At 54.1% G+C, this 27,953-nt stretch overlaps 1 protein-coding gene across 4 annotated transcripts in view; it reads left to right on the top strand.

Annotated features, from left to right (window-relative positions):
* The window catches only part of SLCO2B1 (solute carrier organic anion transporter family member 2B1), a 46,358-nt gene extending 21,777 nt beyond the window's left edge, over positions 1-24,581 (top strand). For all 4 annotated transcript variants that reach the window (XM_045894445.3, XM_054512130.2, XM_045894448.3 and 1 more), the window contains 7 exons: positions 8,313-8,415; positions 11,862-12,219; positions 14,926-15,091; positions 19,442-19,605; positions 21,148-21,212; positions 21,544-21,664; positions 22,685-24,581. In XM_045894445.3, coding sequence (XP_045750401.1) covers positions 8,313-8,415; positions 11,862-12,219; positions 14,926-15,091; positions 19,442-19,605; positions 21,148-21,212; positions 21,544-21,664; positions 22,685-22,865 — 1,158 coding nt within the window. In that variant the 3' untranslated portion in view covers positions 22,866-24,581. The remainder of the gene's footprint in view (positions 1-8,312; positions 8,416-11,861; positions 12,220-14,925; positions 15,092-19,441; positions 19,606-21,147; positions 21,213-21,543; positions 21,665-22,684) is intronic.
* The last annotated feature ends 3,372 nt before the right edge of the window (positions 24,582-27,953 follow it).

Raw genomic sequence — 27,953 nt, 5'->3', positions numbered from 1 at the left:
TCCTTGGGGCCAGGTGTCAGGCCGACACTGGAGCTCAGCACATGGCCTCTACCCTTAAAACAGGCACAGCCTAGTGGGGACCAAGAGTCATTGATAAGTAACAAGCCATGAGGTGCTCGAGGATATCTCGCTGAAACCCCCTGCTCGGCTGAGGGGCAGGTGGTCTTTCCTCAGAGGAGATCCACTGGGCAGGAGAGATGATGCTGGGTGGGGGGCCTCCAGGCTTTCCAGAGGCTCACCAAAACACTAGGCCTTAAAAACAATCAATTGGCTCCAGAGTACAAAAGAAAATGACAAAATAGAAACTTTTATAAAAGTTCAATGTGTCATTAATGTTGACCTTACCGAATTTTCTTTAGCACTTCAGTCGCAGGTAGTAGGCCCATCCCCAGGTGACCAACAATTTCTGTCCTACTTGGCTACAGATCAGGGGTTCCCACAACCCCTTTCTTGGATTCCATCATTTGCTAGAACAGTTCACAGAACTCAAGAAAGCACTTACTTCATGTTTACCAGCTAATTATGTAATAGGGGATATGATAAAGGGTATTGATAAACAGCCAGATGAGGAGATACATAGGGAGGGGATTGGGAGGGTCCCAAATACAGGAGCTTCTGTCCCTGTGGAGTTGGGGTATGTCACCCTCCTGGCAAATGGATGTGCTTAAGCACCTTGAAGCTCCCTGAACCCGATACTGCTAGGATTTTGTGGGGGCTTTCTCCATATAGACATGATCAATCCTTAACTCCATTTCCAGCCCTTCTCCCCTCTCTGGAGACCTGGGGGTGGGGGTGGGGGAGCTGTAAGTTCTAAGCTTGTAATCATGGCATGGTCTTTCTGGTGACCATTTCCCATCCAAGGGCCCACTGAGAGTCATCTCATTAGAACAAAAGATGTTCTTCTCACCCAGGAAATTGCAAGGGATTTAGGAGCTTGGTGTCATTTCCTAGCACGCAGGAAATTACACAGATCTTAGGAGCTCTGTGTCAGGAACTGGAGTCAAAGACTATAAACATTAGAAGATTCTCCTAAGCACTCTTATTTACAAGAGTTTTAGGAGCTCTGTGTCAGGAATATATACATTTGCATACATATATTTCTTCTTATTTCACAGGGAAGCAATTGTTGAGAAATCACAATCATAAATTATTTGTTGCTAAGTAATTCTAGTTTCAAAGGGATGATTTGTAAAAGCCTGTCGAATATTGTGCAGTAAGAATAATTCTATTTAATGAGGCATGTTGGTGCATTTGAATATGCTGGCTGTCATGGGAGAGAGGCCCTCCTCCTCAGAGCAAGAAAGCCGGGGCCTAAGAGAGAGGGCTGAAAATGTCTTCATCTAGAAAAGCTAGAATTTGAACCCAAGTCTGTCCAACCCCAAAGGTGGCTGCTCTATGAACCTCACTACCCATCGCCCACCCCTGCGGGAGCAGAAGTTTCTTTCGTGGGAGGCCAGTGAAAATTGGTGTTAGAACAGCCAAGAGGGGCCAGATCAGAGAAGGCTTTGCCTACCAGCTTCAAGGGCAGCTGGTTGCCCCGGAAGGAGGGTAAACGGGTGTCCCGTGGCTCTATCACAGGGTCTAAGCCGAGAACGGGATAGAGGAAGGGGGGGAGCAGTGGGCGCAGGGAGACTGGTGCAGCCCCTCTGGCTGTGGTCCAGGTGGAAAGCCATGCACCCGCAGTGGGGGGTGGGGGGTGGGGGGGTGGGGAAAGGGAAAAGTTGCAAGAGCCACCCAGGAGAGACAATGCCCAGCCCGGGCGCTGCTCTGCTATGGGACATCCCGGGACAGTGCGGGCCTGGGCTGGTGCTGGGCTCAGAGGCAGAGGGCGCAGGCCCTGCAAGCGACCAATTTCAGGGGAAGAAGGCATATGAAACCACAGATGGCCCTTCCCGGTTCTGCCTAGCTTGGCCAGAATTTGAATGAGATAGGAATTCCTAGAACCTGGGGGAAGAGTTCTTAGAAGTAGGGGTGGTCACAGGGGAAGTGAGGAGTTTCTGGTTACGGGCAGTGTCCAGGTTGCACCTCACATCTGAACAGAGGACAACCACTTGAGCCACGGGGCAGACTAGATGGAAGAAGCCAGTGGGAGGCATGGCTGGGCTCGGTCACGTGGCCGCCGTGTGACCTTGAGCAAGACACTTCCCCATTCTGTCCGGCTGCCGGAGATGCCGAGGGTGGATTCCCGGAGCCATAGGCTGTGTGCCTGGAAGTCTAAGAACGCACGGTTTCTTGAGGCGAAGTTGTTGTGGTAGGCATCTGGATTTGAAGAGCGGCGTCTCTGTGAAGCTTGGAAACCCTGCTCCCCGGCTGTGAACCTGTCTGGCTGTCTGGATTCATTCTGTCAGCACACTGGGGATGGGGAGTGAGGAAGGAAGGGGGTGAGAGGTTCTTAAAAAAGAACCGAAGGCTGAGAACATGATGATCTGCTTCCAGCAGCTCGCAGGCAATAAATATTGATGTGGGAGGAATTGTTGCCCGCCCCTCGCCCCCCCCCTCCTTGAGGCTGCCTCGGCCAGCTCTGCTGCCTCGGGCTGGCCCAGCCCACTAAGGCCACTGAAGGGGAGGTAGATGGACTGGGAGGAAGGGTCCGGTTAGGTAGAATTGGCAGCCAGAAGGTCCAGGCCCGCAGACATGGGAGGTGTATCTTCTGTAGAGAGTGGGAACAGGCACGGGTGGGGGTGGGGAGAGGGAAGTGAAGGGGAGACTCCTTTTGAAATCCCTTCGAGTATCTTCTCCCAGGCTCAGGGGTCCCCCAAATAGCCTCCTACAAGTAAATGCAGTTTTTAATGGTGGTATGGTGGCATGTAATATCAGGGTTTTGTGACCCAGTGAAGGTCACTGACCTCAGTCTCCTCATCTGTACAATGGGCAGAAGATTAGACAGGGTCTACCACCTCTGACAGGTTGAATGATGTCTTCTCCAAATGGAGCAGTACAGGAGCCCTTCCACTGTGGGAGAAAAGGGTGCAGTCCACAGCCTCTGCCCCCAAGAAGCTCTCAGGTAACGAAGGAAGGCCAGATGCAGACGGACAGGGGGATGACTGACTGACCGCTCAGGCTTCTCCCATGGCCAGTGCTTAAGAGTCCTCTGCCTGCAGGGAGGGGAGCATGAACAGTCTCCACAGAGAAGATTATGAGATGGTAGATGGGGGAAGCCATCCAGGACACGGAGGGGCAGGGTCTCTGCTTTCCTGCCTTTGGTTCTGCCCATGTATCTGTGACCTCATGGTGGCCACCAGATATCCTTCTAGGAGTGAGTGAACCAGGGCATGTGTTAGCTCTCTGTGAGCCTCAGTCTCCCTGTAGCCTCCCTCTCTATAATCAGCCTGTCTCTCCAGGGTCCTGTCAAGCCCCAGGACTCCTAGAACATGGTTCTGTAGGACCTGTGGAGTACAGATGGCCTCTTAGGGGCTCCCTAGCAGGTCATCTGGCCCTATCTGTCCTTCTGGTCATAGGACCCCATTCAGTCAGCAACCCTCCTTTGCCGTCCATACCCTCAGGTCCCTCCGAGTGCCTGCCCTTGAGGCTGGGCCAGGGGCTGAGAAAGTCCTTGTCCACCAAGAGCCCCTGTCCCTGCCCGGCCTCTGAGTACCACTGGCCTCTGTCTGTGGGTTCTCTGAGTACCACTGGCCATCTTCTCTGGGTTCCTATTTCCCAGGAGTCTCCATGTCTGTTATTCTAGGCCATCTTCCAGAGTCTGGGATTTTAATATTATACAGTTTTAAAGTTCTGTGTTTCTAAAGTACTTGTGTTCTATTATTCTATGACTCTATGCCTCGAATGATCTTTGACTCCCCAAATTCACGTTTCTACATGGCTATAATTTTGACCTACAAGTCTAGGAGTCTATGAAATCTGTTTTCTCCCAATCATTAAGCTGATGTGCTTCTTTGGGAGAATGGCCAAGGATGGGGACAGGAGTGGGCAGTGGCAGTGGCCCTTAAAGCCCAGAACTTAGGGCCAGCTGGGGGGCTTCTGTTCTTCTTGGACTTCGTGCTCCTTCTGCAGCCCCTGGGAGGTCCAAGGTGGCTCGGGTCTGCCTCCGGACCCCTCCCAGCCAGCCCAGGAGCCCTCATATGTCCCTCTCCATCCCTCGAAACCCAGGCCTTCTGACGCCACCCTCACCCCTCCTCGACGCTCCAAGGTAGAAGGTCTTGTGTGATCATCCAGTTCAACCCCCACTCTACCTACAGATGGAGGGATTCAGGCCCAGAGAGGGTCAAGGTTGTGCCCAGAGGTTGGCCAGCACCACCTCCCCCTGTACCAGTCTGTACCAAGCCAGGTCTTGGCCCCACAGGGCTAAGGTGAGCCTCACCCCTACTCACGGGTGGTGTAGATCAGAGCTTCCTCAAACACTGGGACTGGAAGGCCCTTCAGTGATTTCAAACTGTACCAACAGAACCCCAAGGTGCCACCATAGGGAGATTGAAGAGAGGTGTCCCCCAATAGGACTAAGGGCCTTCCACCTCCCTGCACACACACACACACACACCAATCAGATTCTAGTTTTATGTGTTTTTATGTCAGTCTTTTGAGTGAGGCTTTGGTTGGAGAAAGGTTTTGCTGCTGAAAACCCAGTTTTAAAAACACTGATCTAGTCCAATGCTCTGTTCGGCAGAGACTGAGGCTCACTAAGAGAGCTGATCGGTAGCTGATCTGGCCCGGGAGGCTCCTCGATGCCTGAGACATCCACACTGGCCTCGGGGGGCTAGCAGCAGGAGCCAGACGCGCCTCTGCACTTGGAACTCTGAAATCTATAAAATGGGTATAATCCTAACATCCACACCTTGGGATTTTTGTAAGAATGAAACGAGGCAAAGTGGGAAGTGGGTTGTTCAGTGCCTGACGACCCGGAGTGTTTATTCTTAATATCTTTCTCTGATCAAGCCAGCTCTTAAGAGGAAAAATAATGGAAAAATTACCTTTTTTTCTAATATTCTTACAGCTCACGCCAAACTCACGTACGGTACTAGTAGGAGTGGGAAATTAGGCTGACATCTATCGCTTACTCTGGACCATGCATTGTTTTAAACCCTTTGTATGTATTATCTCATTTAATCTTTGTAATCTGTCTATAAAATAGGTGCAGCTATAACTCCCATTTACACCTGAGGGGTCAAGTTCCAGAGAGATTAAATAACTTGCCCACAGGGCTAGTGAAGGGTGGAGCTGGGATTCAGCCCCGGGAAGGCCATCGCGGGACCTGAGCCGAATCACTCACTCAGGACCAAGAAGCAAGAAAATAGAAACAGCCGCGAAAAGGGGTATCAGCAAGAGAAGGGGAAACTTAGGAGCATGGACCACAAAGATGAATTCAGTTGATGTAACCGAACCCCTTATTTGGTTCTGGGCTTGCCGGTGGCCACGGGGACACAAGAAGCATGGCTAGTTGCACGGATCTCAGTATGAGAAAGCCGGAGGAAGCGTGTGGCAGTCCTCGGCGGAGCTCCGATCTCCGGGCGCTCTGCTAGAAACACGATCTCCCTCCCACGGCGGTGGGAAGGCTAGCAGATCACCCCATCCCTGTGGCCGCTTGTCGTGGCCACGTGCCATGGCAGCTGAGGGCTGGCAGAGACAGTGCCCTACCACCCACCAGGGTCAGCAAGGCTCCGTGGGGCTGGGGTCACGGCCCCGCACAGAGCTTTCTAGGCACCCGGCTTCCCCCGAGGACAGCTCCTGGAGCTCTGGAGGCCTGGCAGGCAGAGGGCCCTTGCACGTGCCAGACCACACACGGCACACTGGGTCCCACAGGCTTGCAGCCATCAGCACATGGCCCCAAGGAGGGGAAGTTCTAACCAGCTCCCTCAGCTCAGGCCTGCTGACCCGGGCAAACCACAGCCAGATGCGTCTGACTCCAAGCCCTGCTCTGAGCGGAGCCACGATGCTTCTGGTTTCCGGAGCCGGCTCTTGGTCGGGAGTCCTCAAAACAGATGTGCGGAGAGAGGCAGAAACTTGTGAAGAGCCCAGGACAGAGGCTCCCAGTACCCACCTGATAAAGCCCAAGTCCCTTAGCATGGCCCTCCAAACTGCCCAGCTTCTGCCCCAGCCCCTATGGCTTCCCTGTCAACCCCCCCGCAACCCCCCCACACAGAAAGGCCCTCCCCACCCCCACACTCCTGCTGTCCTATGCCCTTGCTTTGAATAACCTCTCCCTTTCTGTCCACCCCAATCCCAGACCTCACTTCTCCTGGAAGCCTTCCCTGACCGCCCCCCCACAAGCCCCTGAAGTTCTGCCCCTTCCTTCCTATCTCCAAACCCCGTGCTCTTTTTCACAGCATGAGACAGGGGTGAGACGGTGGTCCTGGAGGACCTGCCTTCGAGAACCTGCTCTGCCCATTGCTCCCTGGGTGACACGTCCTCTTCTGGGGCCTCAGTTTCCTCTTGCAAAATAGGTGCAGTAATGATCCCTTCCCCAGACTTCTACGGGAATCAGATGACACGGTGGATGTGAAAGTTTGGGGTAGACCACAGGGGGTTGGACGTGCAGACACTGGGGTCATCCTCACTGCTTACATGAGGACAAGGAATCCCAGGCAAGGAACTCACAGATTCTGCTCATCCAAAGACCGCTGAGCTGAGCCGCCAGTCCTGTGGTCCTTGATAGAACGTTGGGAGGTTCTTAGTTTATCTCAATTTATCTCCTCCCTCCTGTCCTGGGGCGGTATCCTGGTCCTAGCACTCTTCCCCCGGTCCTGGGCCCTTCCCGCACCACTCTCCGCGGCTTGGTTAGGACGGAGAAAGATGCGAGGAGATTCTCCGATTGTCTTGGAGGCAGCGTATCCAAAAGAAATATTATGTGAGCCACGTATGTATATTCTAAATATTAACTGGTAGCACATTCAAAAGTAAAAGGCACTAATTTTAATATCTTGAAGTTAACGCACTATATCTAAAATATTCTCATTTTTTTTTTAAAAGATTTATTTATTTATTTTGAGAGAGCGAGAATGAGAGAGAGAGTACATGAGTGGGGGAGGGTCGGAGGGAGAAGCAGACTCCCCGCCGCGCAGGGAGCCCGATGCGGGACTCGATCCAGGGACTCCAGGATCATGACCTGAGCCGAAGGCAGTCGCTTAGCCAACTGAGCCACCCAGGCGCCCTAAAATATTCTCATTTTAGCATATCATAAATTTAAAAAATACTGAGATACTTTCCTTTTTTTTTTCATACTAAGTCTTTGAAATGCAGCCTGTGTTTGTTACTCACGGCCCATCTCAGTGTGGACTGGCCGTATTTCCAGTGCTCAGCGGCCACACGTGGCCGGTAGCTCGTGTGTCAGGCAGCACGGCTCTAAGGTGTAAATGAGTAACAGACCCACAGTGCCTCACCCAGGGACTTAGACTGGGCTTTCAGGCCCCTTCACGGTGCTCCGGAAAGGTGCCTCCCAATTCTTCCCGTCTTGCACCAGGGCCTCCGACTCACAGGACTTAGTGGATAAAGCATGAGCTTTAGGCACAGGCAGGCATAAGCTCAGATCATAGTTCTGTGTGATGTTGGGCAAGTTACCTAACCTCGAAGCTGCTCTGCGCCTGTGTGGAGCGTTTTCCTTCGCAGGTGCCCGTGAGGCTAGAACAGCAGGATGCCTATGGAGCCACCCGCCCGCATACCGGTGGCCTGGCGGGCGGGTGGCTAGGCCCCTGGGGTACTCGGTGTGGACCCCCTGCCCCATTCCTAACCAGAATCGGTGTAGGAGATCGCTTGCATCACCACAATAGCCTCTCCTGTTGATTCCATTTTTTCTTCCTAGAGCCTGGCTGGCCACACCCATTGCCATTTCTTCATTCTTTCTGTTCATACATAGTTACCAGATACCCACTCTTCCACCCCAGGCCCTGTGCTAGGCACCAGGGTTTCAACAGAGAACAAGATAAGCATGATACCTGCGCTTGCAGAGCTGGGAGCCCAGCAGGGGAGAGACCCCGCACAAAGTTTGACTCAGTCCTACGTGCGTATGTAAGAGTGATTTTCTCAGACAATCAACTTCCCTTTTGCTCTGAATGCCCATCCTGCTAGATTAGCAAGACACTCAACCTGAGCCTTTCTCAGGGATCCCCCACCAAGGTGAAGCAAAGGTCCTTCTAGGATGTTCAGGCACCAGAGAGGTCTTACCCCCACCCAGCACGCATCAGCATCAATCCATCCAGGCCCATTTGGGGCCAAAACAAGTGGAACACTGATGACCCCTATTGCTTTGATGAGGTGACTGCCCCATACCCTCTTCTCTCCCAGAGGGTTTCCCCAGCCCACAGGCATCTTGGGGCAGAATGTCTGGCATCCAGCTGACTGCCCTTGGTTGTGTGTCTTCCCAGGGTGAAGATTCTCCCTCTGAGCAGAGCCCGGGGGAGTCCCAGGAGAAGCAGGATAGCCTCACCCAGATTGCACCAGACCTGACAGTGATCCAGTTCATCAAAGGTAAGGGAGCTCAGGCCAGGATATAGAGAAGTGGGACCAGAGGGGCATGGTACAGGATCCAGCCCCTTCCTGCCCTTCTTTATTTATCTCTCACACCTACAGACCCCTCATGAGCACCATACACTCCTGTAAGTCTTTTTTTTTTTTAAAGATTTTATTTATTTGAGACAGAGAGAATGAGAGAGAGAGAGAGCACATGAGAGGGGAGAGGGTCAGAGGGAGAAGCAGGCTCCCCGCTGAGCAGGGAGCCCGATGCGGGACTCGATCCAGGGACTCCAGGATCATGACCTGAGCTGAAGGCAGTCGCTCAACCAACTGAGCCACCCAGGCGCCCTCCTGTAAGTCTTGACTTATATGATCCCCTCTGCCTGGAATGTCAGTTTTTATTGCTATCAAAATCTTCCTGGTCCCTCTAGATCAAGTTCAAGTGCTCTTCCTCTCCTTCCCCCGGCCAGCCTGGCCCTCCTTCCTCTCAGCTCTCCAAACCCTCAGGGCCGATAATTCTTGGCTCTGCTTCCCTCAAAGACTATTAGGAGAATCAAATGGGGTGATGAATGGAAAGCCTTTTGTATATTATTAAAAAAAAAAACTTATATAAGGTATAATTATTTTTTCAATTATCACCCCTGGCCTACTGCTATTATTCTGACCATATCCCGGGATAGTAAGTTGAGCTGCCTGTGGTTTAGGAGGGTGATGACCAAGGGGTTTGCTTTGGCACCCACCCCTGCCCCACTGAGGACTCTTGAAACAGGAAGTTAATTAGGCCCAGTTCTTGAAGTGTGTCCTAAGACCTGATGTTGGGATACCAGTAATCCAGCGGCCCGTTCTCCAGCCTCTCTGGGGTAAGGGGAGGGCTGGACTGCATGGGGCTGGGCCTAGAGGCAGGAGAGGCTTAGACTCCCTAACCTCAGATCACCCCCCAGCTGCTGGAAGGCCCCAGCAGGTGGCTCCTTGGGAGAGTTTATTAATCACTGCTTTGGCTTCCACCCATAGGGAAGCTGGGGCTAATCACTGAAATTGGATCCTGGAGTAGGTGTCCTGGGCAGATTGTCTCTGGTGGTTTCAGCTTCTCCGTGAGCCTAGAGGAAACCAAGGCAGGGCTAGCCATAGGCCCTCTAGTTGGTCAGCAAGCCTGGCTTCTGGGCTTTCTGCTGAGTTCCAGAGGGATCAGTGGTGACCTGAGGCTCGGCCTTGACCACATGGGGCCATGGGGGAGCCAAAGGGAAGAGGAACCATGGCCCTTCAGCTGGAGGAGGCCGAAATTCTTGAGAGAAGACAGTCCCAGAGTTAGAGAAGGCCCCTGTCTGATGGGGGAGACATTATCCTTGAGTTAAGGGAGGCCCCTGACCAAGGGAAGAAAGACTATCCCTACGGTGGAGGGAGGACATAGCTCTGAGCTGTGGGCGGCTCCTGAATCTCTTGAGTGGAGAGGAGCCTACCTGATGGAGGAGGCACTAAGCTAAGGGAAGCAGCTATCTAACGGAGGTGACCCTGGAGTTCCCAGCAGATATCCCTATCTAAGTGAAAGGCAAAGCCCTGCCCTCCAGGAATTTTCCATCTGTTCTAAGGACAGGCTGCAAATGCTGAAGAGATAGAGGGTGGGTACAAAGTGCACTTGGGATGATTAGCACAGGAGAAGGTGATAGAAGCAAGTAACGAGCTAGAGCCTTCGGGCAGCCAGAGAGGCCTGGGAATGTGGGTGGGGTGGGGTCCCATAGGCGGAATGGCCTTTACACTAGGAGTCAGGAAACCCCTGGCAAGTTCTGGCCTTGCCCCGGCCGCTCTAGATGAACTTGGGCCCCACCTGTCCAGTGAGGGCACCGCTATGGCCTGGGCGGATCCTGGCCAGGGCAGCTCCAGGAGGGAGGGATGCTGGAGCAGCTACCTGGGGTGCAGGCCACGTGTCAACCTTCTTGCTCCAGACGCTGGCTCAGTGCGCTGTGTGTAGGGCAGGGGACTCAGGACGGGAGGCAGGCCTGAGACATGAAGGAAGGGAAATTCCACAGCCCAGCTCCTACCCACCCTGCGAGGACTGTTGGTCTTTATTTTCTGGCTTCTAAGGAAATGGTTCCTGGCCCGGCCCAGGGGGCTAGAGAACTAGCTGACTGGGCTCTGGCCAAGCTCTGAGGGCACACAGAGATCTCCAGCAACAGACACTCTGGTCTTGCTACTGCAGGAACAGAAGGGACCTCCCACTTGGCCCAGAGGGGCCCCAGGGCCATCTTTCCCCACCAGTCCCGACTGCCAGGTGATTTGCTCCTCTGACGTGTCTTCTCAGAAGGGCCTTTCCTCCTCTCTCCCCCACACCTCATGTTAACTTCCAGCTCACCTCCCGTGGGCAGAAACACATGCCTTTCTCTTTTGATGTTAGTGGAGAGAGAATTGCACGTGTCCGAAGAGAAAGCATTCTTGGCCTTGGCCATCACCCTGGCTGCCCCTGAGGCTCTTCCTCGAGACTTCCCCCCGTCACGTGCCCTTCAGGTTGGCGGACCTGCATGAGGAAAGCTGTACACAAGGCACCAGTTTAGGAGATAATGGGGGATGGGGGAGGTCATCAAAGCCAGACCCGTCGCTTCTATGTCTCTCTATGTGCTTTTGTTCTTGCTGCGTCCCTACTAGGAATTCCTTTTCCTTCAGATCCATTCTTCAGGCCCTACCTCTGTCCTACCTCAAGAAGCTACCCAGCACCAAGCCTGCTCAGTTTTTACCTTCTCTGGAGGTCTTACTTCTGCCCCAACACTGCGACATTTGATCCCATATTGGCCATTCATTCGTTCCCTCATTTATTCCATAAATATTTCCTGAGTGCCTGCTGTGCCCCCACGCTCTGGAGATTTAGCAGTGAGCATGGCAGACAGAAATCCCTGCTGTAAATGAAGCTTATATTCTGGTGGGGTGCAGTAAAGTGGCTGAGTGAAACATGTGGTATGTGAGGGAAGTGCTGCGGAGCATAGAAACTCGGGATGGAAGATCAGGGGAGGGGCTGCTCTCCCGTGCGGGGGACACAGGAGAGAAGACACAGGCCAGGGTTGGTTTGGAAAGAGCTAAAGCAGGACAGGATGAAAAAGACTGAGTGGGGAAAAATGAGATGAGTAAGTAGAACAGAAGAAATGGAACGAGGTGGGATGAGATGAGATGAATGGAATAGGAGGTATGGAATAGAACTTCATGAAATCGAAGTTTAGATAGAATCGAATGGAAAGAGGCACAATTGAATAGCGTGCAATCTAATTCAATGGAATGGAACGAAACTGAGTTTCAAAAGCGGAATAGAATTCAATGGAAAGGAGTCAAAACGTAACGGAATGGAATTGGGTGCAGTAGAATTAAATGAGACGGCATGGAAGGAACGGGCCAGTTTCAGCTGAACAGGGCAAGACAGGACAGAAACGAAAGCACGGCTGGCCTGCCCACTCTGACCTTCTCCCCGCTCACCCCAACAGTGTTCCCCAGGGTGCTGCTGCGGACCCTGCGCCACCCCATCTTCCTGCTGGTGGTCCTGTCCCAGGTGTGCATGTCGTCCACGGTGGCAGGCATGGCCACCTTCCTGCCCAAGTTCCTGGAGCGCCAGTTTTCCGTCACAGCGTCCTACGCCAACCTGCTCATAGGCTGCCTCAGCATCCCGTCGGCCATCGTGGGCATCGTGGTCGGGGGCATCCTGGTCAAGCGCTTCCACCTGGGCCCTGTGCGTTGTGGCGCCCTTTGCCTGCTGGGGGCGCTGTTCGGCCTACTTCTCAGCCTGCCCCTCTTCTTCATGGGCTGCTCTACCCACCAGATTGCAGGCATCATCCGCCAGCCTGGGTGAGTGTGTAAGAAGCAAGGGGGGGTGGTGTCAGGGAGGGGGCCCGGACAAGGCCAGGGGAATGGGGTGCCCGTCTACCTCAAAGCTCACTCTCCATCAGCACCTTCTCCTCCCCTCCCCACCGGGCTTCAGAGCAGTGGGACTTCTCTCTCTGAGTCTCCAGTCAAGGTGTCAGGCGTCACTAAGAGGGGCAAGGATGGAACTTCACAGACGGGACAGCTCAGGCCTGGGGAGAGGTGGAAGCCAAGGCAGGGCAAAGCCACTTGTGTGGACGGCATCTCCAGAGTGGCCGAGGTAAGGCAGAGGCCACGTCAGAGAGCAGGACCCAGCTCAGCGTGAGGAAGGCTTCGCTCCCAGGCAGGGGAAAGGCCTGCCTAGGAAGCCCGCACACTCTCCATCCCCCAGGGGCGAGGGTGTAGAGAGAGGGGGCAAGCAGGGCTGGAAGGCATCTGTCATGGACGCTGCAGAAGGGACTTAAGCTGTAGGAAGGAGTTGGCCCCCAGAGGCCTTGAAGACTTGCGGCTCTTAGAGCCTGGCAGCTAAAATGCTGTTGTTCCATGACCCTAAAACTCAAGGTTCTTTTCCCACATCTGAGGCAGCACCAAGAGGAAAGCCTCCGATGCCTATCTCCCTTCTCTTTTCTCTGTCCTCCCACCCTCAGGCATATGCTCTCTCCCGCTGGGGGCAGTCTTCGAGAGGGTGCTAGAAGTTACTTCGCTGCCTGTTCTCCAGAATGACTTCACTTTCCCTGGGAACTGCTCCAGGCTTAGGCTGGCCCAAGACCCAGCTAGAATTCCCCGATTGTCTCCGTTCCCACCTCTCCCTGGGCATCTCCTCCCTCCACCCACATGCCAGCTATCCCATCCTGACAGAGGCTCAGCTCTTCTCTCTGGCCCAGGCCCCACATCACAACCTCTCCCTCATCATCCTTTCCCTTCCCCTCCTTCCTTGTCCCTCCTTCTCCCAGACAGTAAGGCGACTCTCCTGCCTCCCCTCTGCAGAGCCCTTGTTCTAGGCACAGCGGGTGGAGCTTTAGCCAGACCCTCTGCAGTCCCCGGTCTGAGGAGCGAGGCAGGGCCTTTATTTTTTTATTTTTAAAAAAGATTTATTTATTTATTTTGGGAGGGGGGAGAGAGAGAGGGAGAACGCATGAGGTGGGGAGGGGCAGAGGAAGGAGAGAGAGCATCTCTGGCAGATTCCTCGCTGAGCACAGAGCCTGACATGGGGCTCGATCCCAGGACCCGGAGATCATGTCCTGAGCCGAACTCAAGAGTTGGCTGCTTAACCGACTGAGCCTCCCAGGCACCCCCCCTTTTTTTTTTCTTCCAAAAAGTAAATGGAGAAAGGTCAGCCTAGCACACGTGCCTATTTCCCTTTTCTTCTGCCTCTCGCCTTGACTCTGACATCTCATCTCACTGTGTTCTCATCTTTGTTCTTGCAATTTACTCACTGAGCTTTGGGCTCTAATTCATTGAAGAAGCTTTTTGGGACCAACTGAGCAAATTCAGGAGGCTTTCTCATATTTCAGCCCAACTAGTGATACCGACAGCTGCCGAGAACTGAGGCCTCCCACGCACCCAGCGTCCAGCTCAGCTCTTCCCATATTCTGTCTCATTGAACCTTCACAGCATCTCTGAGATGGGTTGTACCATTATGCCCATTTCACAGATGAGGATAGTGAGGCTCAGAGAGGTGAAGTCGCCCAGCTGGGCTGTCCAGCTGGGAGGGGCAGAGCCAGGGCTCTCCCCACAGGAGCAAGGGGCTGCGGAAGAGTCCCCCCTCTCATCCACTCAGCCTTCCTGCTGCTGGCAGGGCAACCTGACGGGCGCCTGACCCTGGGCAGAATCCCCTGGTGCCACCTCAGCTCAGGCAGTACCAGCCCGTTCCCTTTCCTGCTTGGCAGGGAAGGAAGAAGAGATGATCTCTCCCCACCCACTGTCAGAGGGAAACCCCCTCCTGAGGGAAGGAGTGCATTTACCTCTGCCCCGAGGCCCCCTTCCCAACTCTGGTACCCAGTTGTCCTACCCACCTCCCCAGCCCCCTGTTGAGTTGAACCTCTTCTCCAGGGAACTGAGATCTCACTAAGCTGGCCAGACCTGCCCCACTGCCTGGGCCTCTGCCCATACCCAGCCTAAGCCCACAGGACCCTCAGCTGCCCACTGGGGCCCCCTCCTCATTTGTAGCCTGGCCGTAGGCTCCCTGGCAGGTTTTCTCCCTCTGAGCCATGAAGTCAGGTCCTCCTCTGAGTCCCAGGGGCCACCTCCCCACCCCACCGAGGGTGACCTAACCCCTCGGACTCAGCCTTTCTTCTGATCTCCCACCTGACTAGAGTAGGGGTGCTCCTGGGACTTGGGGGCAGGCCCTCCAGAGGGAGTTGGTGGGACTAAGTCATGCAGTGGCCACAGTGAACAGAGTAGTGACAGGGAGCTGAGAGGCCGTGAGACTGCAGGGTGGCCATGGGAGGGGGTTCCCAGCAGAGCTGACAGAGACACTGAGGTCCTGAGAGAGGCAGGGACAGGTGGGTGATCCCACAGCTAGTCAGGTGTCCTGCCTGGTCCAACAGACAGCACTCGAATTTTCTAAGAAAAGGAAGCAATCCAGTCCATCAAGAAAAAGGCCCCTTGGGCTTCAGGGCTGAGGTGGCCCCAGTTCATTGTGTGAGAGCCGGAAAGCCAGGCTAACCCTGCCACCTTCTCTCCCACCAGCAACCTGCCTGGACCGGACCTGTTTCCAGCCTGCACAGAGCCTTGCTCCTGCCCATTGGACGACTTTAACCCTGTCTGTGACCCCAGAACCCATGTTGAATACCTCACACCCTGCCAGGCAGGCTGCACAGGCTGGCTGGTCCAGGAAGCTCTGGACAAAAGTCAGGTGGGCCAGGCCTCTGATTGTTCCCTCTGCCTCCCCTGGGCTCTGCCCCGCCCCCCACTCCGTCTTTGTGCATCCATCACGCTCTCCATCTTTGCGCATTCTCATTCTGTGGCTCTTCTCTCTACCTGTTGGTTGGTCTGTCTCCTTCTGTTGGCCAATGTAGAACATGATTCTTGCAGTAAACTTTCATTGCCAGTCGGGGCCCAGCCATGTGCCAGGCCCCAGAGCACAGGGGTGAGCCTGATCTGGCTCCAGCTGTCTGTGCAAGGGAGAGGCAAAAGGAAACAAGGAACTCCAGGGCTGGTGATAGGCAGGAGAAATGGTCCCCACAAGTACGGACAAAGATGGAAGAAGGTGCATCCAGCCTGGGAGGGTACTAGAAGGCTTCCTGGGACATGGCATTTGTGCTGGGTCATCAAGGATGAGTAGCAAACCAGGAAAGGGCTTTCCAAGCAGGGGCCATGTATGGAGGAGGGCGAGCAGAGTGCAGGCTAGGAGACAGGGAAACGGTGGGGAGGCTGGCCCAGAGAGCCCAGTCAATCATTCAGCCAGTCAGCAAACCTTCACAGAGCTCCTCCTCTGTGCCAGGCCCTGTGCCAGGGGCCGAGGACCCAGAGCCAAGGGGCCCTACCCTCGAACTCCGAGCAGGGAAGGAGGGAGAATAAGCAGCCGCAATGCATTTTGTGTGAACCTTAAGCAGGTCTCCAAGACTAGCCACTCTTCCTCCCCTTTCTCCTCAGTCCCCCAAATGACAAATGAGAAGAATATCTGCCTTCCTCAGGCCCCCAGGCTGTAGAAGAGCCTGTTGGGGGTGGCGCAGGGGGTGCAGCATCAGGCTGGCCACAGCGCGTCCCTTCTCCAGAGCTCCCCCTCTTGGTCATGTGGAACTCCTGCCTTTGCATCCTGCAGGGCAGCGGTATCCAAGCCCAAGGCTCCTCCAGGTAGAGACCTGGGCCCCACGGGCTGGTGCAGAGGACAGCACCTGGCTGACGGGGCTGCAAGCCAGCAGGCACCAGCTGGGCTCTGCAAACGGTTTGCATTTGCAGTCATCGAAATCCCAGCCTCTGTGCCTCCTTAGCGCTCACTGTCTTTGCCTGGTTTCATATCTCTGAGACCTTCCAGGGGGACCCCAGGCCCTGCCAGCTGGGGCAAGATCCCCCAGGGAACAGTAAGCTTTAGTGGATAGGGGCCCCTGAGCACCGAGGCCAGGCCACCCGGTTCGAATCCCTGTTCTACCTCTACCTGGCTCTGTTACCTCAGGCAAATTATTTCATCTGTGCCTCCATTTCCTGGTCTATAAGACAGAGATGATCGTATTGAGTACTTACTGTATACCAGCCACTGTGCTAAATGCTTTCCTCAGGTGACTTCATTAAATAGTGAGTAAAGAGCCACATGACAATGCCCATGAAAAGTACTTGGCACAGGGGCTGGGAAATTTTAAGCACTCAGTAGTACACACTCCTATTAGTGTCCATTATACAGATGGGAAAGGGAGGTTCAGGAAAGGACCAGGCATTGCCCAAAGTCTTAATGCCAGAGCTGGGGTTATAACCCAGGGTTCTGGCCTCCCAGCCCAGCACGCTCCCCAGAGCATCCTCAGAGGTTGTGTCTGGGGATGGTATTTGGAGGGCGCACCTGGGTCCTGGTCAGCACACAGGAACTGTAGCTCCGGCCTGGAATAGTCTCGCAGCCAGCCTGCCTCCTGAGGTTGACTGTGAGTGAGCTCGCGGGCCTAGGGCTGGGTCGCTCAGCGGCCAGCACCGCTGCACTCAGTAACCGTGGATGAAGGAGTAGATGGCCAGGGGAAAGATGGGGAGAGGTGGGCGGTTGGGGGGATCTGAGGCTCGGGGTGAGGCTGAATCCCCCGGGGGAGTGAGAATCAGAGGCAGCTGGAGAGATCGGAGTCATCCGTAAGAAGAACTTGCTGCCAGAGTTAGATGAATGTGAATGAGAGCTGGGAAAACCCCAAGAGGAAGGCCTCCAGCTTTGTGTCCCCGTCCCAGCCATCTTCGGCCATTCAGAAAAGGCATGAGGGCGGGTCTTTCTCTTCTAGCCACCTTGCCTGGCATATTTCTCCCCTTAGCTGTCCCTCCATTGTACCTCCACCCCAGTGGGTTGCTCAGCCTGGGGGCAAAGGTCCAGATGGCGTGTGCTCAGCAGGTCGCACGCCTGTGGCAGCCTGACCATGCACGGGCACCCTGCGGGCAATGGAAAGAGCGCCCAGTTACCCCGGCCGGAATCCCCGATCTCGCGCTCTCTCACCTTGCCCTATTCTACATCCTAAGTATCTCTCAAATCAAACCCTGTTCTCCATCCTCCTCCCCCTCCCACCGCTCTCTCCACAGTGGGCCTCTTGGCCGGCCTCCCCTGCCTGGCCTGTCCTCTTGCAGGAACCCCAGCGGCTTTGGTGCCGTCAGCTGTCATCCCTCCGGAGCTTAAATTCCTCCCAAGGCTCCCACAGTCCTCCTCAGGGATTCCCAACCCTTTTCACAGTGGGAAGTGTGTGAGGCTGCCCCAGGCCGAGCAGACCACCCTAAGGGCTGATGGCACCCAGCCCTGCACACCTGTCTCCCAGCAGAGGCCGCAGCTCCCTGGGACACACTGGTCAGAAACTTTGTTCTGTGGGGAAGAAAAGCCTAGGCTTCCTGGCTTTCTTAGCTTCTGTGAGGCATGGGCGGTGGAGACCACTGCTGAAAGAATCCTAGGCTGGAAGTTTTCCAGGCCACGTGGGGGTGGGAATGCGGGCTGCAATCAAGCACGCCCCTGAGCCAGCCTGGGGGCCATCCCTTGCAGTTTGAAAAGGGGTCAGCTTTTCACATACTTCAGCCTCTGGAGGGGTCCCAGTTTTTTGGGGGGGTCTCCTATTGGACTTCACTCTGGCAGGAGGGAGGGCTAGGCTTTGTCCTCCGGCCCTGGAGCTCCCAGACCTCAGAAAGCTATACTCCTGGTGAAGGTTCTGCAAACATGCTGCAGCCAAAGCTTGCTTCAGGACCCTGCTCACCTCGCTGGGTTCCAGCCTCTCTGAGCAGTTTTCCGTTTCTGCCGGCACATGGGTGCCCTCAGGACAGTGTTTTCAATACTTTATCCAGCATTGTGTTGTCAGCAGGATGATTGGCAGGGTCCCGGTCCACTGTGTTTCTGGGAACAGCAGTCCAGGTTCCTCTTCTGTGTCCCAAACTCTTCACAACGCCATCCCGGCGCAGCCCGCAAGCGCTTCCCCGCCTCCCCTCTGCCCTCCGCTCCAGGCAAAGATTTGCTGCACTCTTTCATGCCACTTTCGTGGGATTTTACATCTGACCTTCCCTCTCCTCATCTCAGTGTTCCTCTTGGCAAGCTCCTATTCATTCCTCAAGACCCAGATCCAGCACCCCTCTCTGGTGAAGCCTTCCTTGCCCCTCACCTGCTGAAGCTGGGTTCCTATGGTGCTGCCTGCGTCCCTCTCTCCTGTGCTTGACTGTCTCCTGGAGAGTCTCCTCTGCAACCCAGTGCCTTGCAAGACCTCAGTGAAGTAGAAAGGGAGGGAAACCGAGCTGGAAAACTTGAGTTCCTTCCCCAAAACACTCTTAAATAGTTTTGTTTTTTTTTAAAGATTTTATTTATTTGAGAGAGAGAGAGAGCGCGCTCGTGTGTGTGTGTGTGTGTGTGTGAGAGAGAGAGAGAGAGAGAGAGAGAGCATGCACAAGCAGGGGGGAGGGGCAGAGGGAGAAGCAGACTCCCTGCTGAGCAGGGAGCCTGATGCGGAACTGAATCCCAGGACCCCAGGGATCATGACCTGAGTTGAAGGCAGATGCTTAACTGACTGAGCCACTCAGTCGCCCTTTTTTTTTTTCTTATAGTTGTTTTTTTTTTTTTTTAAGATTTTATTTATTTGAGAGAGAGAGAGAGCATGAGAGAGATCCCCAAAACACTCTTGGTTACTTTGATTCCTGGCTCAGTCAGGAATTTGGAACATTCTGACCTCACCAGGTGAAAGAATGAGAGTGTGTGTGTACATGTCTGTGTATGATTGTGTGTGTGTGGGTGTGTGGGTGTGTGTTGAGGGACGGTGGTGTGTATGAGAATGATCCTGCGGTGTGTATGTGAGTGTGTGTGAGTGTGTGTGGTGTGGGGGGTGATGCTCTCCCAGCCCCTCTCCCTGTCCTCTGCTTCCGGGTCCCCACAGCCTCAGCCCACGTGTGCGGAAAGCATGTGTGTCCAAGGCCAGAAATCCCAGCCTCCAGCCAGCTCTGTCCCCAGCTGGTTGGTGCCCTCGGGTCCCTCACAAGCCTTCAGGGGCCTCAGGTGCTTGGCCAGCTGCTCGCCCTTGGAGGCTCCTGAAGGCTTTTCTCCACCCCCTTCCCACTCTAGGTTTTCTACACCAACTGCAGCTGCGTAGTGGGGGGCGGCCCTGTGCCGGCGGGCTCCTGCGACTCAGCCTGCAGCCACCTGGTGCTGCCCTTCATGCTCCTGGTCAGCCTGGGTGCGGCCCTGGCCAGTCTCACCCACACACCTTCCTTCATACTCATCTTAAGGTGAAAGCAGGCGTGGGCCGGAGCCGGTAGATACCAAGAAGTCCTTAACCCCAGGCAGGATAAGGGATCCTGAAGGCAGGGTTTGAAGAAGGAGGCCACTCGGGTGTCCTGGGTCCCCCGTAACAGACCAGGTTCTCACTGCCCTGTCTTCATCCTCATGGCAACCCACTAAAGTGAAGTGCCCCCCATCTATAGATAAGAAAACTGGGGCTCAGAGAAATTCAGAAGGTTGCCCCAGGGAGAGGCCACCCAGTCACAGTGAGGAGAAAGTGGAGTGTCACCTGACTGCCCACCCCCACCCTGCCCATAGTGGGTGGGCCGGCAGGAGGTAACATCCAGAAAACCAAGCCCTATCAGTGTGGTTCATGACTCCAAGTCAGTGAGCACTTATGTGTCCACTGTGGACCCAGAGCATTGTCCTGAGGGTGCCTGCTGGGACTGACAAATTGTTACCTGAGGCCGAAGTCAGCATGCCTAGGTCGGGGGCTGGAATTGGGACCTCAGAGCAGGATAATTCCAAGTTTTCATTGTGCTGGGATTATTTTTTTAAACCACTTTTTTTTTGTTTTTACATTTTTATTTATTTACTTACTTATTTGAGAGAGAGAGAGAGAAGGAGTGGGGAGAGGGAGAAGCAGACTCCCCACTGAGCAGGCAGCCTGAGTCAGAGCTGGATCCCGGGACCCTGGGATCATGACCTGAGCCGAAGGCAGACGCTTAGCCGACTGAGCCACCTAGGCATCCCTGGGATTATTTTTATTCTCTGTTTTTTGGAAAATTAAAAGGGGGATGGCACCCCTCACAAATACAAGAAGACACGTAGATCTATAAAACAGGCTGGCCACCAGAGAGAAGGTAGAGGACTCCGATGTCCCGGCAGGCAGGCCATGTAAGAGGAGTTAATGCAGGCAGTGGGCTGCAGATTCTGATTCTTGACACCCACCCGCTACGCCCACCCGCTCTGGGATCTTAGCTGAGTCACTTAACCTGTCTGAACATTCATCAGTCTCCTTATCTGTTAAATGGGCTAATGGTATAACCTACCTCATGAGGGGTGAGGTAGGGGCTGCAGTATAGAATGACAGAGTCCGTAGTAAGCACTCTGTAAACACTAGCTGCTGGTATTCCAAAGGAGGAGCCAGTGATGGTCCCAGCATCCTAGGCTGGGGCCTCACAGCATTTGGGGAAGTTAGAAGGCAGGTCTGGCTACCGAGTTTCAGGTTTCGCCGAGTGTAGGAGGAAGGAGGAGGAACTTGGTGGGCCCAGGGGTGGGGAGAGAGGGTGGGGGGTGTCTGTGAGCAGGAACACAGGGAGGCCAGCACAGGGTCCTGATAGCTAGTGGGAGTGCCTGGAATGTGGGGGCTGGGCTCCACAGGTTGAAGGGAAATGGAGTGGGGAGCCTGAGCCCACCCCTGCCCCAACGCCCAGGACCCTCAGACCGGGGGAGGCTGGCCCTGGGTGGTGGGAGAGAAGGGGATGGTGAGAACCACTGGGGGGCTGGGACCCTCTCAATTCTCATGTCACCGTGTTTCTACTTATTAGGGGAGTGAAGAAAGAAGACAAGACTCTAGCCGTGGGAATCCAGTTCATGCTTCTGAGAGTTTTGGGTAAAGCACCTTCCTGGGACCCTTAGTTCAGACACCCACTGTGTGCCAGGCCTGGGGGCACAGGGATGAGCGGGACCCAGTTCCTGACCTTAGGGTTCCTGAGCCCCAGGCAACAGATGGGACCTGGGACCCTGGAGGTGGGTATGCAAACAGCGGAAGAGCCCTCCACGAGGCAGCATCCCACACCAGGGTGAGGGCTGGGCTTGAGGGCCAGAGACTTACGGGACAAGAGGCCCCAGTGGCCCTGGGGGGTTGTGTCTGCCAGGGAGCAGGGGGGCGGGTAATGCAGAAACGCCGGGCCCCGTTGTCCCCTGACCACCTCTTCCTGCAGCCTGGATGCCCAGCCCGGTGCTCCATGGCAGTGCCATCGACACGACCTGCGTGCACTGGGCCCAGAGCTGTGGGCGTCGGGCCGTCTGCCGCTACTATGACCACGACCTGCTCCGAAACCGGTGAGACCTGGGGTGGGGACTGCCAGGGCCCTGTGGGAAGGCTGCTGGAAATAACTCCGGGGTCCCAGGTAGGACAGCAGCAGGGACGAGAGGCCCATTTATACCCCGCTGCTAAGCAGCAGGTGCTATGTCCTGCACTGAGCTCACCAGTCCTATAAGCTAGCTACTGTCCCCCACCCTTACGGATGAAGAAAGAGTTAAAGCAGCCCAGCGTCACACAGCTGATAACTGGCAAAGCTGGGCCTTGAACCCAAGTGGTCTAACCATGGTCTGTGCAGGAAACGTGTCATTGTGGTTGTGGGGAGAATCAGGGGAGCAGCCCAGCTGTGAGAGAGACAAGGAGTTGAAGTGGGGTTGGGAGAAGGCCTATCTAGGGCACAGGAGGCCTGGGATCCAGCCCAGCTCTGTCTCTCATTGGGAGACCTGCCTTTTCTGGAACTGAGTCTTCCCATCTGTGCAATGGGGAGTCCAAAGTAACCTGAAGGCCGAGAGGCTGCTGGGATGGGATAGGGGGTTGGAGGGGACTTGCTAACAGGGCTGGGAGCAGGGAGCTGGTCCCTGCCAGCTCTGAGGAGGGCCAGGAATGACCAGGGCCCTTCCTAGAGGAAAAAAAATCAAGAGCCTTGGTGAGTTAGGCAAACGGGGGAGAGGGAATCCTTGTGGCAGGTGGGGTGATCTAAAGTTGCACCTGTCAGGCCCCCTGAGCCCTTGGGACAGCCAGAGAGAGGCAGGCCTGGCCCAGGCTACAAGCTGGCCAGGGACAGGGCAGGGAGGATGCCCAGGCTTCTGCAGAGCCTCTCCCCCTCTGTCAGGGAAGGACCCCCACAGGGGCCAACTCCAGGGGCCTCCCTGTCTCCCCAACCAAGGCCATGGTGATAGGGTCCACTGCCCTGGGGCTGGAGGCCTCTTCCCCCCACCGCCAGGCTTCAGTGTCTCTGACCACACAATGGGTGATGATGGCCGACCCCCAGGCCCTGGACAGGGAGGTCCCAAGTTCACGGGTCCCTTGGTCTTTTCCAGGTTCGTTGGCCTCCAGCTCTTCTTCAAGACGGGCTCCCTGGCCTGCTTTGCCTTGATTTTGGTCATCCTAAGGCAGCAAGACAAAGAGGAGGGGACCCAGGTGACCGTCTCCCCATCTGGCCTACAGCAGCAGCTGTTGGCATCGGGGCCAGGAAAGAAGCCTGAGGAATCCAGAGTGTGAGCTGGCCCCAGAGGGGCAGGAGTACCTCCTCTGGACCCTTTGTCCAATCTTGGGTGTCAGGAACCCTGTTTTCCAATTCTGGCTTCTCTGCTAACTTGCTCTGTGACTTCGGGCAAGTCACTGACCCTCTCTGGGCCTCTGTTACTCATCTGAACCAAAGAGTTGTCTAGGGGTTTGGTGTGTTGGCCACGTCTAAAGCACGGTGGTCCTCCCCCTTGCTCCCCCAGCCACACGGGCTGACCTGAAACCAGGCTTTCCTGGTGGAAGGACTGTGTATCTTTCCCCCAGGCCCTAGAATAGAGAAGTAGACAATAGTAGGCCAGGCTGCCTTACATACCTGGTCCTAGCCCAGCTCTGGCACTCACCTGGAGCACCCTACCCTCTCTGGGCCTCAGCCACCATCTCTGACAGGTGGAAGTGGACTTGGGGGCTTGTAGGCCCCTTCTGGCTGTGACCGTCTGTGTGGTCAGGATGGACTCAGGTCTCCCCAGCCCCACTCAGCCTGGAGGTGGGGCCAGGACAGCCTGTCAAGAAATATCCATTTGGCGCCCCCTGGAGGCAGAGCCCTGAGCTCTGGGGTGGGCCCACTGGGGAGGAAGCTGGCCTCCCAGAACATTCAGGTGGGCCAGGGCCTTCAGCAAACTTGGCGTGAGGGCCCCTGGGGCACTTAGCTGAGGTGGGAGGATCTCTCTGTAGACTCCAGAAAGTCCAGTCCTTGCCCTCAGGGAGCCACAGTCTAGGCGAGGCCTGGTCTCTGCCTTAGGGGCTCCAGTGAGGAGGGAGATTCAGGCCCCACACTTGGGCATTTTCTGACTTCAGAGACCAAACACCCTCAGCACACATTCACTGGTACTTAACGCCACCATAACTTCACACATTTGGCCAGGGCCCACCAAAATCGCTGTGACCCTTGTTGACGACAATCCAAATTTCACCATTTCCTTCCCGGTGCCTGAATCCGTGCCGCCTAGCGCTCTGTAGATAACGTCTGGTTCTGCGATAACCACGTTTTGGGGGCAACGTCTGGTTCTCTGTGATGCCTGAGTTGGTGTAAGGACCTGTTCTTTGTAAGGCCAAGGCCTATAATGTCCGCTGTGTGTAAGGCGTGGGTCTGTGGAATGCTTGGATCTGAACCACCTGGTCCTTCAGTGGGCCTTGTCTTGTTCTATGGCTGGTCTTCTCCAGCCTGGTTATCCCCCATCCTTCCCCCCCCCCCCCCCCCGCGCCAACCCCGGGAAGGGGAGAGAGTTTCCTCATCTACTCCAGCCCATTCTGTTGCCACCTGACCTGACCTGACTGAGACCTGCTTGGGCGGCAGGAGACAGTTGTCAGCAGCGGCTTCCCAAGCCCTGTGACCAGCCCTGTGCTGGAGGCAGGGGAGAAGCTGAGGGGCAAGCGGGGGGCAGTGGGGACACGTGTGGCTCTGGCCCTCCGAACAGCCCCTGTGGCAGGACTTTGAGGCTCTCCCACGCAAAAGAAGAGGAAGAAGGTACAGAAATTTGAACTCCCATTTTGATTCTACTGGTTGACACCTTGAATGTTTAATAAATATCTGAGCCTGTATTTATCAATGCCAAGAATTTCAAGGTTTCTTCCAACAAGATGAGGCCTTTCACGTGTGTATATTCCTTCTCCTTCCCTCCTGTTCCCCAGGTTTTGCAGAAATAATCTGGAATTATAGACACAGCTTATTATTAAATTTGTTCTTGCATCATGTCTCTTATATTACAAAATTCCTTTCTTACAAAGTGCATTAGAGTTCGCAGCAACCACATTATTTCCAGTTATTTAGATTTAAGTTTTACTGGATTCATTGCTCACTGTTACTTCTTGCATATAACATATTTCCCTATCTGTATATTCTGGTCTAATTTTCATTTGACTGGGTTACTTCCTCTAGTAATGGTTTCAGAAATGGAATAAGGTCATGAAGCTTTCCGAGTCCTCACCTGTTCAAATTGTCATTCACATTTTATAGAAGAGGACAGAACGAATAAGCAACTTGCCCAAAATCATACAGAACATAAATGGTGGAGCCAGGGTTTTGTGGGAACTGAGGCTTATACACTTTGGGGAGCCCTCTTTAAGAAAAAGAGCACAAAATTAGGTAAGAAAGTGAGTACCTAGAATGTGAAAAGTCAAAGCAAATACATCATACAATTCAGAAAAATAGCATATTTTTTTTACTAACCGTTGTGCACATGTTCTCCCTGAATACATTCTTCTCCCTGAAGACTGGCAGGATTTTCTGCAGCCTAGCTTCTGGTTCCGTCATTGCAAACCTGTTTTCCTTCTATTGCCCATGTACTTCCAGGGCCAGGCCACATAAAACACATAGATGTCACAAGATGACCTCTAGATATGACACCTTGATGTCATAATGCCAAGTGAGTTGGACAGTGGGTAAGAAGATTCCTAGAGGCCATTCTCTACATGCAGGTGGCTAGCAATAAGTTACCAAATACAGAGGTGACTGAGAACCATATGAATATATCCCAATGAACCCAAATTAAGTTGATCCCCAATTCAACCGCCCCTTAGCCAGATCCCAGAAATGCCCATGGCCCCTCCAACCACCTCACATAAAGAAAAACTGGGACACAAGTAGTTGGAGTAGGAAGAACTAGCAATCTTAACTACTTGTGGTTAAAGTACCTTACCTTTGCAAATTTCCCAAGAACACACAACCTGAACACATTGCAGAGGCCCCTCCCTGGGCCTGAGGAGAGAACGACGATACTCAAGCCGCATTAGCTTCATGCTGAGTCCGCCTCTGGGTTGAGCTGAGATTTGAAGGAGAAAGTGAGGTCCTTGTACTTAAAACCTCCCAGGCTGGTCAGGGTGAGGAGACTCCAGGAGTCATCACAAGAGAGCCACAGGGCTGAGAGCCAGGGGTGGAGCAGGTCAGGGCTGGAGGGATTCCCAGGGACCAAGGGAGTCCAGGGAACAGCCCTCTTATGGCCTCTGGCCAATGAGGATCCATAAGCAATTGCATTTATGAGTTCGTTCTTCTCACCCTGCATCCGGAAGCTGGGAGAAAGGCATTGTCTCCATGCTAGAGTTGACTGGTAGTAAAATCCAGCAGTTTCTCCTGGAACCAGAATGAACATCCTGATGCCTGGCTCAGAAGCCCTTTGGCCCATAGACCCATGCTAGAAAGTTGCAGCAGGGAGATGCTTCTCCAGAGCCGGGAGCCAGGCGCCATGACTAGAGTGCAAATAAATGAAGAGCAAGAACCCACAGCACCTTTGCCATTCTTTGGCCCTGTTGAATCCTTTCCCCCTAAGAGGCCCCAATGTGTGCTCTTCCCTCCACCTAACAAGATTTCTTCATCCCCACCCCACTGCTTGCCTCTCCATCCCACTTCATGAAGTCCTATTCAATCTTCCAGACTCAACTCAAAAGGCCACCACCTCTAGGGAGACATCCTGGCACAGTAATGGAGAGTGGATGACAACCACCTTAGAGAATGATAAAAGATGTATCTCCATTAAAATCACACACCATCGTATAAACACCTGTGCCTCTGATTTCAGAGGTTGGGGACCATCCGAAGTCTGGCTGTAGACCTCCGGTGGAGTGGAGTGAAAAGACCAGAGGTTTAGAGTCAGTGAAATTTGGGTTCAAATCCTGACTGCCACTTACTCACAGTGTGACCCTGAATAAGTGATTTAACTTCTCTGCATCTGTTTCTTCACTTGTATGGTAAGGCTGATCATTCCTATCTCCTGTCTCCCAAAAGTTGTGAAGACCAAGTAACATACTCGCTCACAGGCAGTGCACCGGATGACCAGTATTTGTAAATTTACTTCCCCTGTCCCTGAAAGAATTTAAGGAGCCCATAGAGCATGGAGGTGGGATCGGAGGTGAAGACTGGGGGAGGAGGCACCACTTAGGGGAGACATACTCCCTTTGCTGCCCTGGCTGTAGCTCTGCTTGTCCCCTAATCTCCCTTCCACTGTCAGCCAGGGTTCAGCATGCCCAGTCTTCTCTCTCTCCACAGCCAGCCTGGGACAGCTTTTCTCAACTAGATTTACATTTTTATTGATTTTCCTTCTCCCTTCCAGAGCAGTCCCTTCCTCTGCTTCCCCTTTTGCTATAAAATGGGTTTACCTTGGGGCCAGCCAAGAAGTGATGGTTCAAGGCTGGATTCATCCACCATTCACTCATTCAACCAACCAACCAACCAACCAACCAACCAACCAATCCCACATGGCTGCTCTGTGTTCCAGCAGCGGCACTGCTGGGGACACAGCCAGAGTCAGATACAGCAAACTCCCAGTGTAAGCTGACAAACTGACAAACGGTAACAAAAGCATGACTCGTCAAATAGGAGAAGGAAGAAGAGGAAGCCATGAACTCTTCCTGGGGGCACCAGGAAAGCTTCCAGAAGAGGTTAAATCAGAGCTGGCTTAGAAGATTAGGCAGGAAGTCCCCAGGTAGAGAAGATGGGAATGGGCATGAGAAACATCAGGATGAGCAAAGACAGGGAGGCATGAGAGAGTAAGGTGCATCTGAGATATGACACAAGAACAATGTGGCAGGGGTGTACCGTGTATGCAGGGCAATCAGACTGGAGAGCTGAGGCTGGAGACACCAGCGGGGACCAAGCCTTTGGTTCCAGCTGAAGGCTTTGGATATCTTCCTGAGGGCAAGAAGCCCTTGAAGCATTGATTGATGGATTATTCCATTGACTGGTTATTTTAAGCAGGGAGTGACAGGACAAGATTTGTTTTTTAGAAAGGTTGCTGGCTGCACCATGGGGGCTTTGAGTGGAAAAAGGAAGCTGGAGGCCAAGAGCTCAGGCAGGAGGCTGGTGCACTAATCAAGGGGAGAAGTAGGAGGCTTTGAACCAGGTCAAGAGAGGCATCCTAGAAGTGGGGGCATCTAAGCTGAGTCTTGAAAGATGAGTAGGAACACACCAGGTGGAGAAGTTGGGAAGGGTGTCCAGGGAGAAGAAATGGCACAGATAAAGTGTCAGCATACAGAAAGCTCCCAGCAGGCTTGGGGAATTTCCACTAGTTCAGCCGGGCTGCGGTGTGGCCTAACAGAGAGGTCATGGTGAGGGATGAGGCTGAAGAAGTGGGC

This window comes from Mirounga angustirostris, unplaced genomic scaffold (assembly GCF_029215605.1).
Source record: "Mirounga angustirostris isolate CCGP_5_RB_7025 unplaced genomic scaffold, mMirAng1.0.hap1 SCAF_13, whole genome shotgun sequence".
In the NCBI taxonomy this organism is placed as follows: domain Eukaryota; kingdom Metazoa; phylum Chordata; class Mammalia; order Carnivora; family Phocidae; genus Mirounga; species Mirounga angustirostris.
The sequence above is the reverse complement of the archived record's forward strand: the minus strand, read 5'-3'. Positions and strand labels throughout refer to the sequence as shown.